The 18,049-nt window shown below is 41.2% G+C and overlaps 1 protein-coding gene across 2 annotated transcripts; it reads right to left on the reverse strand.

Annotated features, from left to right (window-relative positions):
- Positions 1-715: 715 nt before the first annotated feature.
- On the reverse strand, positions 716-17,618 carry Tspan6 (tetraspanin 6). Of its 2 annotated transcripts, XM_040744369.1 has the most exons (9): positions 17,553-17,618; positions 5,948-6,239; positions 4,690-4,878; positions 4,316-4,390; positions 3,341-3,439; positions 2,815-2,949; positions 2,401-2,484; positions 1,598-1,703; positions 716-904 (listed from the first exon to the last, which is right to left on the reverse strand). In XM_040744369.1, exons 3-8 carry the CDS (start codon positions 4,699-4,701, stop codon positions 1,635-1,637), a joined length of 474 nt encoding a protein of 157 aa, XP_040600303.1. In that variant the 5' UTR covers positions 4,702-4,878; positions 5,948-6,239; positions 17,553-17,618; the 3' UTR covers positions 716-904; positions 1,598-1,634. The 2 variants fall into 2 exon arrangements, with proteins under 2 accessions (XP_040600303.1, XP_005072561.1); XM_005072504.4 differs by lacking the exons at positions 5,948-6,239; positions 17,553-17,618 and adding an exon at positions 5,764-5,941.
- Between the last annotated feature and the right edge of the window lie 431 nt (positions 17,619-18,049).

The raw sequence follows: 18,049 nt of genomic DNA on the forward strand, positions 1-18,049 counted from the left end.
TACTTTCTCAGTGGAAAACAACCATTCCAGTAGATTTTCTAAAAACTAACACGATTCTTTTAGAGGAAATGCAGGGTTTATTGTGTAAAGGATTAATATTTATTAATCAAGGATACAAGCCAAATGAACACTATTAAGCAAAATGTTGACAGTTGATGGGAACTATTATTTCAGCTTGTGAGGAAAATCTAGCTAAAGTTAATCAAGATAAGTTCCATTAAATTCATAAAGAAAATACAATGGTTCTGATACCACTAAAGTAATAATAACCTTTCAAATAACGAAGTATAATCAGTATAAATGCCTTAGTTTGGAGACAAAAATACACACATTGTGGCTGAAAGCTGATGTGTCACAGAACATGGGTAGTGGTTTGTAGTCTTAGTGCTTTGCACCCAAAGCCTGAGACCGCCACCACCACCCAGGAAAGCTAATGATAGGCACCATCTGATGACTAGCTGGATGGAAATTATACAATATGACTCTGCCTATCAGCAGAGACTAATGAAACATTTTTCTTCTTGATGCAGATTATACAATCAAGCCACATACTCTCAACTAGTAAGAGGCCCACTCAGGGAGGCCAATTTGCTATCATACTACATCAACAAAAATTCATAGGGCTTAAATTTCCATCACCACTGTATCAAAACAGCAAATTCACAGCACTTTTCACAGTTGCGACACTGAGAAATGAATTTCAAGGGAAACGTTATTATGTCATTTACAGTTTACTAGATCTTCCAGTGTTTCAGAGATACAGGGACATAGGAATAGGATAGAAAGTGGACACAGAACATAGTAAGACACAAATATCTTGATTAAATCAGTCTACTGGTGTAGTTTTACAGGATAATCAGTTGTCAGTCTCCATCCAGACGATGTTAAAACTCATAAGGGTAACCTTAGTATCCAAAAATTAAAGAGAAAAAAGGTTAATTTACTTGTTACTTAATTTCATCATCTGCATTTGCCTATACCCTGCTCTATTCCCACTAATGAAGACCTCCCCATTTGCTCACAAACAGTGGCCCAATTAAAATATAACAGGTACACTAGAGATTAATTCAGCCAGTAACAATTACATGCTATACCTGGTTTCTGGTTTAAACCAGATGAACTTAATTCATCTAAATCCAGTCTATCAAAAATACTTTTCTACCAACAACACTCTTAGGCATTGATTAAGACTGTATGGTGAATGAAAATTAAGGATTAGGGGAAATGCCAACATTAGTCAAGAGCAGGACATATTTTCCTGAATACTTCACAAATTAAAGGTCATGGCTAGACTCTTAAATTTTCCCCAACTCTAGGTCAAAACACCTGAGAAAGGAGACCTCTTGTGATCTTCAGGTTGACATGTATAGGCTACACTTAAATTCAGACGAGCTCTTTTATTGCACAAACGCTTGAAAACGCAAGCATGGATAAGCATCATTAGTGCTTTCAGGCCAGCCGTGCAGATAGAAAGCTGACCAAGAAGGAGATTTAAATAAGCTACGGGAAAACATCTTGGAAAATGTAGTTCATAATTCATATGCACAAGCTACCATAATATCAATATGAACAGGGTTAAGAATCAAACTGCGCATACCTTAAAGTTGGAGAGGAATAAGCCCGTGTGTATATGGTTATACTATTTCATACTGATTATTTGTTATAGCACGAGAAAGGCAGTAGGCGAGAAAGATTCCAATTAGCTGGAGAGAAAATATGAACAAAATTAAACACACACATACACACACACGTATATATGTATGCTATATACCTACTGGTAGGATTAAATTCTTCTAAGTCTTACTTTTATAGATTCAAGACATGACTGGCTATGGCAATGGACTTTAAAATTTAGAGCTATTTGTAGTTGTGTAAAACACAAGAGCCAGGAAGTCCTCCACTTGAAAAAATAAACTAAATAAAGACCCAACTACAAATCCAAATCAATAATAAACATTGAAAGTAAGTGCCATGACTTCACCATAGGAAAAGTCAGAGGGCTGCTCTCCTGTGATGGCTAATTGACTGCTTTTTGAGAAATAAGACTTCTCTTACACAGTCTATGGTAGCCGGTCCCCTCTTACACTGTCTAAGGTAGCCGGTCCCCTCTTACACTGTCTACGGTAGCCGGTCCCCTGAAGCCAAACCTTCACACCTTGAAAGTGAAACCCAGCTGGCTGTGCTGGCACATGTCTTTCATTATATCACTTGGGAGGGAGAGGAAGGTGGATCTTCTGGAGTTCGAGGACAGCCTGGTCTACATTTTGAGTTCCAGGCCAGCTAGGAATACATTGTGACACTCTGTCTCAAAGAAACAACGTCCCCCTCCCCCAAAGCAACCACCTAAATCTTTCTCTTATACCTACAAGAATTAGACATTTCACAAAGAACAAATCTTACCTGAAAGCAAGCAACTCCAAAAGAAATTCCAGCAACGACCCCCATTTCTGACTCTATAATTGCCATTACCTTTATGAAGCAACCCTAATGGCAGAGGAAAGACATTAAGTACAAAACTAGAAAGCTGTGTTTTTCTTCCTGGTAATTACTATTTTGACCATTCAGCTTTCCACAGAAGATGGTTTTGAGCTATGATTAGCCTTTATCATTTTACTGAAATCTAGCCTGTTTTATCTGCTCCTAGTCTCAACTAGTTTCACCTTCTGGGTAATGCATTGGAAAGTCACTTGCTATTAGTACAAGCTACCCTACAAACATCAGATTATGCATATTCACACAAGTAACACTTTTATCCATATTTTGTATTCCATTAAATCCTCAAACATTGTCAAAAATCCCTAAAAGGGCCCTTACCTCTTCGTTGACTTTAGCTGTATCTCTTTGTGGAGAACATCCTTCGAGTTTACAGCAGCTCTTGGGAAATCCTGTTTCTGAGTAATAATTAGTGCCTTTCCAATCTGTATAGTCAGTGACACCACAACAATGCAACTGAAAAAAAATTAAAAAGCATTTGTACTCATTCATATTACTGGCTTGCAGCCAAGCATTTAACCTTAATTTCCTATTGTAATATGTGACCAAAACAATATGTAACATACTGGATGATCTCTCTCTTCTTGATTAGGTCAACAGACTGGCACTTGATTCTAACAATAAGCATAAAAGTTTTAAGCTGACTCTACTGCCCTGCCGTGTTTGGCACTAACAGTATTTGTCTATGATGTAAGTGGGAGAAAGAGAACAAGGACACGTAGGTAGACTAACACATAGTTTTGTAGTATCATCCCACACTACTTTTCCATACACAGGGAAACACCTAGCAGCCTAGTTCCATCCTTTCCGCTGAGGCAATAAGGAGGGACCAGCCCTAACCACTTACCGTACTTTGGATCTTGTCTACAGCTTCACTTCTATAATCCTTTGTGGAGTTGTACTCCTTTAAAGCATTTTCATAGTTATTCTTAAAGCTGTTCTTAATCTGTATCAGAAAAGTAAAATGCCAATAAACAAATATTCTAGAAAACACTTGGGGTTGCTATATCAAGTAAGAAAGTCTAATGTCTGGCCAATGGTTATATCTTTGAGGTGCGGTAATTAACTTCCATGATCCAATTTTGTCTACTAAGGGATATAGTTTGTCTGAAAGAACTATAAAGCAAGATGTTACAATATATTTTTTTGAGCTGCAAATTTTTACTTTAGAAGACTGCACTAGCCGGGTGGTGGTGGCTCACACCTTTAATTCCAGCACTCGGGAGGCAGAGGTAGGCGGATCTTTGTGAGATTGAGACCAGCCTGGTCTACAAGAGGGAGTTCCAGGACAGCCTCCAAACCTACAGAGAAACCCTGTCTCGAAAAACCAAAAAACAAACAAACAGACTGAACTAACAGTTCCAACGATGCTTGATGAATGGCCTCTACACACTGCCATGTTTACTTCATTTTCATAAATAACTATTAAGATTTTGATGATTTGCATTAATTATTTTTCAAAACGTGACTTACGGGAAGGTATTAATTTACCTACAGACTTTGTATCTTACTTTCCTATTAGTAAGGTTATAAAGCCCCACTTTACTAGGTGCGTATGCACCAAATTATAACTAGAAACTGGTGTGAATGTGGCACCATTTTCTTCTAGTGATTACTATCTTACACATTTTTCAATGTTCATTTACATTAAAATTATGTCAGATTTTTTAGTAGAAAACCACTACTGTCCAGATTGAGGTTCCAAGTTTAGCCTGAAATACAGCCTGAAGTGGTTTTTAAAAATAATGAAAGCTGTCAAGCCGTGCTACATAACCTAAGATGATAAATTTTAACATAGTATGATTGTCTAATTCAGGCTTACCTCATGTCTGAAAACAAATCCTACAATGGCAGCAACTAGTTCGACCAAAAAAATGAGTGTCAGAAACATCGCATACTGTGAGGTAAAAATGGAAAAGAAAGTTCAAGTTAGGACAAATCAGACTCATTGAAGCTGCAAGGGGGGGTGGGATTCCAGGCAATCAGTTCAACATATTTTATTGAAAAGGGTAGGGAAAGCAGTATCAAAATGTCTACTTAAATATGGAAGCCAGTAGTGGGACTGTTAGCTTTTTTCATAAGGAATGGGAAGAAGTGTAAACAGCTATGATCAGTTCCGAGAAACAAAGACACAAGGTTAGAACATGTAAGACTTCTAAGAAAACCAAGAATAGTCTAAAGAAATCAGGGACTCACCAGTTTCAGCATCCATGCAGAGGCTCGACAGGTAGCAAAACAACCAAAGGTGCCCAAGAGAATAATGACAGTGCCTGTGCCAATGAGCACAAAAGGGACATTGGTGGCCCTCTCATTTAAGAGGGAAAAATAATTTTCCAGGCTCACCTTGCCCCAAATGCCAACGGCAAGAAGGATAACACCAGTGATCTACATGAGAAATCAGAGAAAGAAACAATTAGGCACCATACAAGCTTGTGTATTCTATCACCAACTCAGGAAGTGTCTTAAGACACAATTGGTGTGAGAATGAATTTAGCAGTGTGGTTGCCTCAGAGCGGTGGCTAGGATAAGGGGGTGAGGGGCAGGTGCTGACAAGGCACAACAGGGTTCTGAAAATAAAGGAAGCTTGTGGACAAGGCATCTTCTCAAACTCCATCTGTTGTATTGTGTAAAACATACCCCACGGCATACGTGTCTAGAGATCAAATTTTCCTCAAGCAATTTACTCCAGTCTGAGAGAGAAAGCCATTTTGTAAGGGGGAGGATCAGAAGCATTTCGGGATTCCAGAAACTTCTTGCATCCCCCATCCCCAATTTAGGGATGGACATAGGATACAAAGGGATGGTACACAAAAGAAAACCCAAGGATAGACTGGCAGGAATAGAATCACACCATACTTACCTGTGAAAAACTCCCCTCTTATGAAGCAGTGAAAAGAGAGATACTATTATGCAAAAGACCCCCCTCAAAGGGAAGGAGACAAGTCTCTCATCTTCAAAGGTTTAGGGACACCTTGTGTGCTCTAGGGGCCTTAACTCTGGTCTTCATCTCTCGCTCCAACCTCGATCTCCTGAGACATCTGGGTTCCACTTCAACCAGGCATATCGCATCAAGATCCCAGCGCCAATGCTACAACGCCCCAGATCCAATCTCGGGGACCCTGCCACTGCGGCCTAGGCCACTGGTCGCCAGCGCTGGGGTCTCGGGAACCACAGCCACCCAAACCTCATCCCATTCCAGACCTGAGGTTCTCTGCTCCGGGTCACACCCACCACCTAAGCCCGGGTTCCCCAGCCGTTCCCGTGTCTCACCCAAAAGATGAAAGTGTAGATCAAGAGAACGCTTTTGAAACAAGTAATGACTGGTTTAGTCTGCAGCCTCCGAGATGGGGACGCCATGACTAGCCCGAGACCCTGCGCCTCGGCAACGGGCGATCACTCGAGCCAGTCAGGCGCGGGAGTTCCCGAGTTTCCCCGAAAACTGCCGAAAACTTACGAGTGTCTGCAACTGAGAAGAGCCGGAAACACGCTACGATTTTCTAGAGGGTCAAGTCTAGGAGGCTGTCCGGAAAGTTGCGACAATTTCGGAGCGCCCTCTGCTGTACGTTACTGAAAACTGTATATAAAGCTTCTAGTGGAGCTTGCTTCATTTTGTTGTTCGTCCTGTGGAATCTTTCCCGTCTCCTACCCACCTCTCTTCCCCAACCCCCCTTTTCTAAAACTTCATCATATGTTGTTTATCACTGCCAGCAGTGATGGAAGGTCCAGCCTCCCAGGTCCCTAGTGCCCTGAAAGAAAAGAATAAAAACAAAAATCAGATTACCCTCCACTTGGATACAAACAACTTTTGCCTCTCATGGGAATAACAGGGTAGGGATATTTTCTTCTAATCAAATTTGTAGTACTTAAATAAATACAAATGGATGAAGTTATATAGGCACCCTGATCTCCTTTGTTACTGGTGCATTAACGGAGGAGAATAGTAGTGGGGGAGTATTCATGGGTGCAAAGACTCAATGTTAATATGAATTGATATATATTCCTGTTTCATAAAAATATAACCTTTCTTGAGAAAATGGTATTCTCTGGAAAATCTGACTTGAAACTAACAGCAGTCACACAAATTTATACGTTCCTTTGTCTGTACAGTGAGACATAGCAGTGAAGTTTTGCAATTGGATATCCAGACATTTAAAATGTGAGAATAAAGTATGCTATTATCTCCTGCTAAAGCATGTGCGTAGGTACTTGCTTTGGTGTTATGGATTATGAATATATTGATTTATACTGTTACATCACAAAATGCACATTGAGGGCTGGTTTCTTTGAGAGCAGAGATGGTTAAGTGTGTGCTATAACTACAGGGATCAAAGGCAATATCAGTCTCTATGCAATATACTTCATATTCAATAAAGCCCTTACAGTCAGGTTATATGTTCATGAAAGACAAGTGGATGCCCAAACTTTTTCTACTTGAAACTGTGCTTGAAACACATGCTGCCACAGAAACTGAGAATTCTCACAACAAAGTTCCATTGACTTGATCATGAAGGCTTTCCTGTGCTTTAAATATTGACCTGGGACCGGTTCCTATAACATCCAACCAGACGTCTGCAGTCCAAGGAAACACCACTTGGAAAATGAGTTACTTCATTGCCAGGGTTTATACTGAGTTTTACCCCTAAATTACAAAGATGTGATACACAAATGCATGGGAAACAGAGTGTATGTGTGTGTGTTTGTGTGTTTGTCTGTGTGTGTTTGTACGTGTTTGTTTATGTGACTGCGTATGTCTGTGTCTGTGTGTTTGTATGTGTGACTGTATGTGACTGTGTATGTGTCTGTTTGTGTGTGTGTCTGTAAATGTGTCTGTGTGTCTTTGTGTGTCTGTCTGTGTGTGTATTTGTGTGTGTGCTTGTGTATGTGCTTGTGTCTGTTATGTGTGTGTCTGTGTGTTTGTGTGTCTCTCTGTGTGTGTCTGCATGTGTTTGTGTGTGTTTGTTTGTGTTTGTATGTGTGTTTTAGTGTATGTGACTGTGTGTGTCTGTGTGTGTCTGTGTAAGTGTGTTTGTATGTGTGAGCATATGTGATTGTGTATGTTTGTGTGTCTGTATATGTGTCTGTGTGTATTTGTGTGTCTGTCTGTGTGTGTGTATCTGTGTGTGCTTGTGGGGGTTTGTGTGTGTCTGACTGTGTGTGTTTGTGTCTGTGTGTGTTGTGTATGTGTTTGTGTGTCTGTGTGTGTTTGTGTGTTTGTATGTGTCTGTGTGTGTTTGTGTGTGTTTGTGAGTGTGTGCCTGTGTGTTTGTGAGTGTATCTGTGTATATGTGTGTTTGTGTCTGTGTCTGAGTGTGTCTGTGTGTCTTTGTGTGTGTATCTGTGTATGTGTCTGCATTTTTGTGTCTTTTTGTGTGTTTCTGTGTGTTTGTGTGCGTCTGTGTGTGTGCCTGTTTGTCCGTGTGTGTGTCTGTTTCTGTAAATGTTTGTATATGTGTCTGTGTGTGTTTGTATGTGTTTGTGTTTATGTGTCTGTCTCTGTGTGTATTTGTGTCTGTGTGTGTGTATTGTTTGTGTGTGTGTCTATGTGTGTTTGGGTGTGTGACTGTGTATGTGTTTGTGTGTGTGTCTGTGTATTTGTCTGTGTGTGTCTTTGTGTTTGTGTGTGTTACTGTGTGTCTGTGTGTGTCTTTGTGTGTGTCTCTGTGAGTGTCTGTATGCATGTTTGTGTGTGTTTGTGTGTCTGTGTACATGTCTGTGTGTTATTGTGTCTTTTTGTGTGTTTCTGTGTGGGTTTCTCTGTGTGTGCTTGTGTGTGTCTGCGTGTCTTTGTGTGTCTGTGTGAGTCTTTGTGTTTGTGTGTGTTACTGTGTGTTTGTGTGTGTGCCTCTGTGTATATCTGTATGCATGTTTCTGTCTGTTTGTGTCTGTGTACGTGTCTATGTGTTATTGTGTCTTTTGTGGGTTTCTGTGTGTGTGCTTGTGCATGTCTGCGTGTCTTTGTGTGTGTTTGTGTGTGTGTCTTTGTGTGTCTGCGTGTGTGTTTGTGTTTGTGTGTGTTACTGTGTGTCTGTATGTTTGTGTGTATCTCTGTGTATGTCTGTATGCATGTTTGTGTGTGTTTGTGTGTCTGTGTACATGTCTGTGTTATTGTGTCTTTTTGTGTGGGTTTCCCTGTATGTGCTTGTGTGCATCTGTGTGTCTTTGGGTGTGTTTGTGTGTGTCTTTGTGTCTGTGTGTGTCTTTGTGTTTGTGTGTGTTACTGTGTGTCTGTGTGTGTGTCTCTGTGTATGTCTGCGTGCATGTTTGTGTGTGTTTGTGTGTCTGTGTACATGTCTGTGTGTTATTTTGTCTTTTGTGTGTTTGTGTGGGTTTCTCTGTGTGTGCGTGTGTGTCTGTGTGTCTTTGGGTGTGTTTCTGTGTATGTCTGCATGAATGTGTGTGTGTTTGTGTGTCTGTGTAAGTGTCTGGGTGTTATTGTGTCTTTTTGTGTGTTTCTGTGTGGGTTTCTCTGTGTGTGCTTGTGTGTGTCTGTGTGTCTTTGTGTGTGTTTGTATGTGTGTCTTTGTGTGTCTGTGTGTGTGTCTTTGTGTGTGTTTGTATGTGTGTCTTTGTGTGTCTGTGTGTGTGTCTTTGTGTGTGTCTCTGTTTGTGTATGTATGCATGTTTGTGTGTGTTTGTGTGTCTGTGTACATGTCTGTGTGTTATTGTGTCTTTTTGTGTGTTTCTGTGTGGGTTTCCCTGTGTGTGCTTGTGTGTGTCTGTGTGTCTTTGGGTGTGTTTGTGTGTGTCTTTGTGTGTCTGTGTGTGTCTTTGTGTTTCTGTGTGTTACTGTGTGTCTGTGTATGTGTCTCTGTGTATGTCTGTGTGAATGTTTGTGTGTGTTTATGTGTCTGTGTACATGTCTGTGTGTTATTTTGCCTTTTTGTGTGTTTCTGTGTGGGTTTCTCTGTGTGTGCGTGTGTGTCTGTGTGTCTTTGGGTATCTTTGTGTGTGTTTCTGTGTATTTCTGTATGCATGTGTGTGTGTTTGTGTGTCTGTATATGTGTCTGGGTGTTATTGTGTCTTTTTGTGTGTTTCTGTGTGGGTTCCTCTGTGTGTGCTTCTGTGTGTCTGCGTGTTTTTGTGTGTGTTTGTGTGTGTGTCTTTGTGTGTCTGTGTGTCTTGTGTGTGTCTCTGTGTATGTCTGTATGCATATTTGTGTGTGTTTGTGTGTCTGTATCGTGTCTGTGTGTTATTGTGTCTTTTTGTGTGTTACTGTGTGGGTTTCTCTGTGTGTTCTTGTGTGTGTGTGCGTGTCTTTGTGTGTCTTTGTGTGTGTGTTTGTGTGGCTGTGTGTGTCTTTGTGTTTGTGTGTTACTGTGTGTCTGTGTGTGTGTTTGTGTGTGTCTCTGTGTATGTCTGTATGCATGTTTGTGTGTGTTTGTATGTCTGTGTACATGTCTGTGTGTTGTTTTGTCTTTTTGTGTGTTTCCGTTTGTGTTTCTCTGTGTGTGCTTGTGTGTTCGTGTCTTTGGGTGTGTTTGTGTGTCTGTGTGTGTCTTTGTGTTTGTGTGTGTTACTGTGTGTCTGTGTGTGTGTTTGTGTGTGTCTCTGTGTATGTCTGTATGCATGTTTGTGTGTGTTTCTATGTCATTGTACGTGTCTGTGTGCTAATGTGCCTTTTTGTGTGTTTCTGTGTGGGTTTCTCTGTGTGTGCTTGTATGTGTCTGCATGTCTTTTTGTGCCTGTGTGTGTTTGTGTGTGTGTCTCTGTGTATGTCTGCATGCATATTTGTGTGTGTTTTTGTCTGTGTACGTGTCTGTGTGTTATTGTATCTTTTTGGGTGCTTCTGTGTGGGTTTCTCTGTGTGTTCTTGTGTGTGTGTGCGTGTCTTTGTGTGTGTTTGTGTGTGTGTCTTTGTGTGGCTATGTGTCTTGTGTGTGTCTCTGTGTATGTCTGTATGCATGCTTGTGTGTGTTTGTGTATCTGTGTAAGTGTCTGGGTGTTATTGTGTCTTTTTGTGTGTTTCTGTGTGGGTTTCTCTGTGTGTGCTTGTGTGTGTCTGTGTGTCTTTGTGTGTGTTTGTATGTGTGTCTTTGTTTGTCTGTGTGTGTGTCTTTGTGTGTGTTTGTATGTGTGTCTTTGTGTGTGTCTCTGTGTATGTATGTATGCATGTTTGTGTGTTTGTGTGTCTGTGTATGTGTCTGTGTGTTATTGTGTCTTTATGTGTGTTTCTGTGTGGGTTTCCCTGTGTGTGCTTGTGTGTGTCTGTGTGTCTTTGGGTGTGTTTGTGTGTGTCTTTGTGTCTGTGAGTGTCTTTGTGTTTCTGTGTGTTACTGTGTGTCTGTGTGTGTGTCTCTGTGTATGTCTGTGTGCATGTTTGTGTGTGTTTGTGTGTCTGTGTACATGTCTGTGTGTTATTTTGTCTTTTTGTGTGTTTCTGTGTGGGTTTCTCTGTGTGTGCGTGTGTGTCTGTGTGTCTTTGGGTGTCTTTGTGTGTGTTTCTGTGTATTTCTGTATGCATGTGTGTGTGTTTGTGTGTCTGTATACGTGTCTGGGTGTTATTGTGTCTTTTTGTGGGTTTCTGTGTGGGTTTCTCTGTGTGTGCTTCTGTGTGTCTGCGAGTCTTTTGTGTGTGTTTGTGTGTGTGTGTCTTTGTGTCTTTGTGTGTGTCTCTGTGTATGTTTGTATGCATATTTGTGTGTGTTTGTGTGTCTGTGTACATGTCTGTGTGTTATTTTGTCTTTTGTGTGTTTCTGTGTGTGTTTCTGTGTGTGCTTGTGTGTGTCTGTGTGTCTTTGGGTGTGTTCGTGTGTGTGTCTTTGTGTGGCTGTGTGTGTCTTTGTGTTTGTGTGTTACTGTGTGTCTGTGTGTGTGTGTTTGTGTGTGTCTCTGTGTATGTCTGTATGCATGTTTGTGTGTGTTTGTGTGTCTGCGTACATGCCTGCGTGTTATTTTGTCTTTTGTGTGTTTCTGTGTGTATTTCTCTGTGTGTGCTTGTGTGTGTCTGTGTGTCTTTGGGTGTGTTTGTGTGTGTGTGTCTTTGTGCGTCTGTGTGCGTCTTTGTGTTTGTGTGTCTTACTGTGTGTCTGTGTTTGTGTGTGACTCTGTGTATGTCTGTATGCATGTTTGTGTGTTTGTGTGTCGGTGTACGTGTCTGTGTGTTAATGTGTCTTTTTGTGTGTTTCTGTGTGAGTTTCTCTGTGTGTGCTTGTATGTGTCTGCGTGTCTTTGTGTGTGTTTGTGTGTGTGTCTTTTTGTGTCTGCGTGTCTTTGTGTGTGTCTCTGTCTATGTCTGTATGCATGTTTGTGTGTGTTTGTGTGTCTGTGTACGTGTCTGTGTGTTATTGTGTCTTTTTGTGTGTTTCTGTGTGGGTTTCTCTGTGTGTTCTTGTGTGTGTGTGCGTGTCTTTGTGTGTTTTTGTGTGTGTGTCTTTGTGTGGCTGTGTGTGTCTTTGTTTTTGTGTGTCTTACTGTGTGCCTGTGTGTGTCTTTGTGTCCGTCTCTGTGTATGTATGCATGCATGTTTTTGTGTGTTTGTGTGTCTGTGTACCCTGTCTGTGTGTTATTGTATCTTTTTGGGTGTTTGTGTGGGTTTCTCTGTGTGTGCTTGTGTGTGTCTGTTTGTCTTTGGGTGTGTTCGTGTGTGTGTCTTTGTGTGGCTGTGTGTGTCTTTGTGTTTGTGTGTGTTACTGTGTGTCTGTGTGTGTGTCTCTGTGTATGTCTGTATGCATATTTGTGTGTGTTTGTGTGTCTGTATCGTGTCTGTGTGTTATTGTGTCTTTTTGTGTGTTACTGTGTGGGTTTCTCTGTGTGTTCTTGTGTGTGTGTGCGTGTCTTTGTGTGTGTTTGTGTGTGTGTTTGTGTGGCTGTGTGTGTCTTTGTGTTTGTGTGTTACTGTGTGTCTGTGTGTGTGTTTGTGTGTGTCTCTGTGTATGTCTGTATGCATGTTTGTGTGTGTTTGTATGTCTGTGTACATGTCTGTGTGTTGTTTTGTCTTTTTGTGTGTTTCCGTTTGTGTTTCTCTGTGTGTGCTTGTGTGTTCGTGTCTTTGGGTGTGTTTGTGTGTCTGTGTGTGTCTTTGTGTTTGTGTGTGTAACTGTGTGTCTGTGTGTGTGTTTGTGTGTGTCTCTGTGTATGTCTGTATGCATGTTTGTGTGTGTTTCTATGTCATTGTACGTGTCTGTGTGCTAATGTGCCTTTTTGTGTGTTTCTGTGTGGGTTTCTCTGTGTGTGCTTGTATGTGTCTGCATGTCTTTTTGTGCCTGTGTGTGTTTGTGTGTGTGTCTCTGTGTATGTCTGCATGCATATTTGTGTGTGTTTTTGTCTGTGTACGTGTCTGTGTGTTATTGTATCTTTTTGGGTGCTTCTGTGTGGGTTTCTCTGTGTGTTCTTGTGTGTGTGTGCGTGTCTTTGTGTGTGTTTGTGTGTGTGTCTTTGTGTGGCTATGTGTCTTGTGTGTGTCTCTGTGTATGTCTGTATGCATGCTTGTGTGTGTTTGTGTATCTGTGTAAGTGTCTGGGTGTTATTGTGTCTTTTTGTGTGTTTCTGTGTGGGTTTCTCTGTGTGTGCTTGTGTGTGTCTGTGTGTCTTTGTGTGTGTTTGTATGTGTGTCTTTGTTTGTCTGTGTGTGTGTCTTTGTGTGTGTTTGTATGTGTGTCTTTGTGTGTGTCTCTGTGTATGTATGTATGCATGTTTGTGTGTTTGTGTGTCTGTGTATGTGTCTGTGTGTTATTGTGTCTTTATGTGTGTTTCTGTGTGGGTTTCCCTGTGTGTGCTTGTGTGTGTCTGTGTGTCTTTGGGTGTGTTTGTGTGTGTCTTTGTGTCTGTGAGTGTCTTTGTGTTTCTGTGTGTTACTGTGTGTCTGTGTGTGTGTCTCTGTGTATGTCTGTGTGCATGTTTGTGTGTGTTTGTGTGTCTGTGTACATGTCTGTGTGTTATTTTGTCTTTTTGTGTGTTTCTGTGTGGGTTTCTCTGTGTGTGCGTGTGTGTCTGTGTGTCTTTGGGTGTCTTTGTGTGTGTTTCTGTGTATTTCTGTATGCATGTGTGTGTGTTTGTGTGTCTGTATACGTGTCTGGGTGTTATTGTGTCTTTTTGTGGGTTTCTGTGTGGGTTTCTCTGTGTGTGCTTCTGTGTGTCTGCGAGTCTTTTGTGTGTGTTTGTGTGTGTGTGTCTTTGTGTCTTTGTGTGTGTCTCTGTGTATGATTGTATGCATATTTGTGTGTGTTTGTGTGTCTGTGTACATGTCTGTGTGTTATTTTGTCTTTTGTGTGTTTCTGTGTGTTTCTGTGTGTGCTTGTGTGTGTCTGTGTGTCTTTGGGTGTGTTCGTGTGTGTGTCTTTGTGTGGCTGTGTGTGTCTTTGTGTTTGTGTGTTACTGTGTGTCTGTGTGTGTGTGTTTGTGTGTGTCTCTGTGTATGTCTGTATGCATGTTTGTGTGTTTGTGTGTCTGTGTACATGCCTGTGTGTTATTTTGTCTTTTGTGTGTTTCTGTGTGTATTTCTCTGTGTGTGCTTGTGTGTGTCTGTGTGTCTTTGGGTGTGTTCGTGTGTGTGTGTCTTTGTGTGTCTGTGTGTGTCTTTGTGTTTGTGTGTCTTACTGTGTTTCTGTGTTTGTGTGTGACTCTGTGTATCTCTGTATGCATGTTTGTGTGTTTGTGTGTCTGTGTACGTGTCTGTGTGTTATTGTGTCTTTTTGTGTGTTTCTGTGTGGGTTTCTCTGTGTGTTCTTGTGTGTGTGTGCGTGTCTTTGTGTGTTTTTGTGTGTGTGTCTTTGTGTGGCTGTGTGTGTCTTTGTGTTTGTGTGTCTTACTGTGTGTCTGTGTGTGTCTTTGTGTGTGTCTCTGTGTATGTATGTATGCATGTTTTTGTGTGTTTGTGTGTCTGTGTACGTGTCTGTGTGTTATTGTATCTTTTTGGGTGTTTGTGTGGGTTTCTCTGTGTGTGCTTGTGTGTGTCTGTGTGTCTTTGGGTGTGTTTGTGTGTGTGTCTTTGTGTGGCTGTGTGTGTCTTTGTGTTTGTGTGTGTTACTGTGTGTCTGTGTGTGTGTCTCTGTGTATGTCTGTGTGCATGTTTGTGTGTGTTTGTGTGTCTGTGTACATGTCTGTGTGTTATTTTGTCTTTTTGTGGTTTACTGTGTGGGTTTCTCTGTGTGTGCGTGTGTGTCTGTGTGTCTTTGGGTGTCTTTGTGTGTGTTTCTGTGTATTTCTGTATGCATGTGTGTGTGTTTGTGTGTCTGTATACGTGTCTGGGTGTTATTGTGTCTTTTTGTGGGTTTCTGTGTGGGTTTCTCTGTGTGTTCTTGTGTGTGCGTGTCTTTGTGTGTGTTTGTGTGTGTCTTTGTGTGTCTGTATTTGTGTGTATGTCTGTGTGTGTCTGTGTGTTTTGTGTGTTTCTGTGTGTGTCTTTGTGTGTTCGTGTGTGTGTTTGTTTGTATGTGTATCTGTATGTATTTGTGTGTGTGTCTGTGTGTCTTTGGGTGTGTTTGTGTGTGTCTTTGTGTGTCTGTGTGTTTGTGTGTGTTACTGTGTGTCTCTGTGTATGTGTCTCTGTATGTATGTATGCATGTTTGTGTGTGTTTGTGTGTCTGTGTACATGTCTGTGTGTTATTTTGTCTTTTTGTGTGTTACTGTGTGGGTTTCTCTGTGTGTGCGTGTGTGTCTGTGTGTCTTTGGGTGTCTTTGTGTGTGTTTCTGTGTATTTCTGTATGCATGTGTGTGTGTTTGTGTGTCTGTATACGTGTCTGGGTGTTATTGTGTCTTTTTGTGGGTTTCTGTGTGGGTTTCTCTGTGTGTTCTTGTGTGTGTGTGTCTTTGTGTGTGTTTGTGTGTGTGTCTTTGTGTGTCTGTTTGTATTTGTGTGTAAATCTGTGTGTGTCTGTGTGTTTTGTGTGTTTCTGTGTGTGTCTTTGTGTGTTCGTGTGTGTGTGTATGTGTGTTTGTATGTATTTGTGTGTGCATCTGTGTCTGTGTGTTTTTGTGTGTGTGTCTTTGTGTGTCTTTGTGTTTGTGTGTGTTACTCTGTGTCTGTGTGTTTGCCCCTGTGTATGTCTGTATGTATGTTTGTGTTTTTGTGTGTGTCTGTGTAGGTGTCTATGTGTTATTGTGTCTTTTTGTGGGTTTCTGTGTGGATTTCTCTGTGTGTGCTTGTGTGTCTGTGTGTGTTTTTGTGTATACGTCTGTGTGTGTCTGTGTGTGTCTGTGTGTGTCTGTGTGTATTTTTGTGTACGTCTGTGTGTGTCTGTGGGTTTTTTGTGTTTCTGTGTGTATCTTTGTGTGTTCTTGTGTTGTGTTTGTGTGTGTGTCTGTATGTATTTGCGTGTGTGTCTGTGTGTCTATGTGTTTTTGTATGTTTTGTGTGTGTCTGTGTGTTTTGTGTGTTTCTCTGTGTGTCTTTGTGTTCTTGTGTGTGTGTGTGTTTGTGTGTGTGTGTGTGTGTGTGTTCATGGGGAGGGGAGAGAACTTACTCCTATAAATACATGGAGGTAAAGTCATCAGGAAACATAGCAGACATCCAGCTTTTAAATAAGCTACATAGGGCAGCTGAAGGACCCCGGCTGTAAGTATATGTGATGCTTCGTTCTTAAGCTAACTGACCTCATTTGAAGACTCTTGTATTAAAGACAACAAACATCAAAGGAAGTCTTGCTAACTCCTTGTCATCCTAACCAGAGAGTTTCCTCTGAAGTTCAGATTTGTTCCATGGCCTAGGAGGGATTTCATTGCAAGTCTGAGAGCAAAGTAATATTTCTGTGGCTGAAGCAAAAACAAAACAGCTCAAGCTAACAGGCACATCTTATTTCCAAGAATGTGTTCACTTTCCTCCTACCTTCCTCTGCCACTCACAACGCTGCTTTGTTTGAAGGACAGTCAATGCCAAACTAAACCAAAAGCCCACATGGAAATTAATATTCCTGTGGCCACAACACCTTGTACCAATGCCTCCTGCCTCACTACACCCGCTTTCTCCTTGCCGTGCCACTAAACCCAGAAGTTCAGTTTAGTTCAAATCTAGGCTGGGGTCTGGATCCCAAACTAAAATAGTTAATCCCATCTAAAGCAGCTTAATATATGCTTCTTTAAGCCACAAGATAAAGTACTTCAAGTACTGTTGACTACAGTACTGGGCACCATGTGCCAAGCACTGCTGCTAAGCCCTTGATACCTGCTAGCTCCTAGCTATATCACAAACCTCCCATTATGACCTCAAACCTACTTCTCTCAGTTTACAGATTAAAATCCAGGTTCAACGAGATTGGGTAACTTGCCCAAGACTAAGCCCCGCATACCTCTGCTTCCTTCATCAGACACAGTGTACTCTCTGAAATGACACATGACTAATATAAAAACAAACAGCTATCTTGACTCGGAGCCAAGACTGTTCCTGTTCAGACTTTGAATCACAAATAGGTGCTCGGCAGAGCCCCTGGAGGGCCTGCTGTCTCTAGTTCTACCTTGCTCTTGGAGAGGGGGAAGGTTCCGTTTTGCCCTTGCTCTAGTCCAATCATTTACACAGAAACACTATCTCCAAATAGTAAGGCAGACTCCAATATTTTTCCTTTTCTAGTTCAGTCTTATTTTCTCCACGTTTTGGGCCACAAGAATATACTTGATGCCAACAAATGTAAGAAAATATTTTCCCTAACTATTTTTGCTACTAGCGCTGCATTCAACATTTAGTAGACATTTGTGTCTCTTTCCTATCAAATTCCTGTAACCTTCAAGATTAGGTTTAAATGGTTTTCTTTGGCAGACATCAGGCATGGGAAACACCATAAACAAGAGGTCACTTTTAAGTCAAACGTCCTCTGTGGCACCCCAATCCCTTACCCCTATTAAACCCTCAAACAAAATCCCAACGCATTTCCCACTGCTGTGCCAACATGAATTGTCTGCTGCACACCCAGCCCAGTAGGATTATCCTTTGAACAACGCTTGCTCCTTATTCCCTGCCAACCTTTGAACACGAAAGCTATTTCCTCTACACAAAGTCTACCTGCACACGCCCCAACTCAGTGACAATGCTCTCCCTCCCACATCCCAGTCCTCTAACATTAGTACTTGTAGTCTGACCACATTCTGCTATTACCTTGGACCGTTAGTCAGTTACTGTGGTACCTACTCACCTACTCTACATCCTGCTGCCTAGATGTCCATATACTAAGGAAGAGCCTGTGGGGCAGGGTCACTGTACCTCCTTTTAAACCTTCTGAGCACCTAGCACATAATGCTTCATTGATGACCTCATCCAGTTTTCAGCCAATCCTTATTTAGCTCACTAAGATCACGGCTGGTCTAGAAGTAACAGCCTATTCCTTACTCAAGGACTGACTAAATTAAATAAAAACTATCTAAATCATTCTAGTACTACATTATCACAAAACAGGGAAATTAATCTGAGCTGCCACATGTCTTCAGGCATTCCTATTCTCTCTCTGAAACCAGTAAAAAGTCAAAGTATATTTTATCTATTATTTTTTTACTTCCTTATACATTTTCTAATATGCCTCCACTTTCCATTGGCCAAACCGAAAGATAAAATGTAAAAGCACTTCCCAGTTATTTTTTAAAATATAATATTGGATGTTATATCATTTTACACAGTATAATTTCATCAACTGAT

This window comes from Mesocricetus auratus, unplaced genomic scaffold, assembly GCF_017639785.1.
Source record: "Mesocricetus auratus isolate SY011 unplaced genomic scaffold, BCM_Maur_2.0 Super-Scaffold_100003, whole genome shotgun sequence".
Lineage (NCBI taxonomy): Eukaryota > Metazoa > Chordata > Mammalia > Rodentia > Cricetidae > Mesocricetus > Mesocricetus auratus.

What these genes read in the sequence shown, in the direction of transcription:
- Tspan6 (XM_005072504.4), bottom strand. Translation starts at nt 5,850, where the DNA reads ATGGCGTCCCCATCTCGGAGGCTGCAGACTAAACCAGTCATTACTTGT. An exon ending in CTGCATGGATGCTGAAACTG is followed by an intron (nt 4,391 to 4,689) that starts GTGAGTCCCTGA and finishes TTTACCTCACAG; the next exon opens with TATGCGATGTTTCTGACACT. An exon ending in CAGCTAAAGTCAACGAAGAG is followed by an intron (nt 2,485 to 2,814) that starts GTAAGGGCCCTT and finishes CTCTGCCATTAG; the next exon opens with GGTTGCTTCATAAAGGTAAT.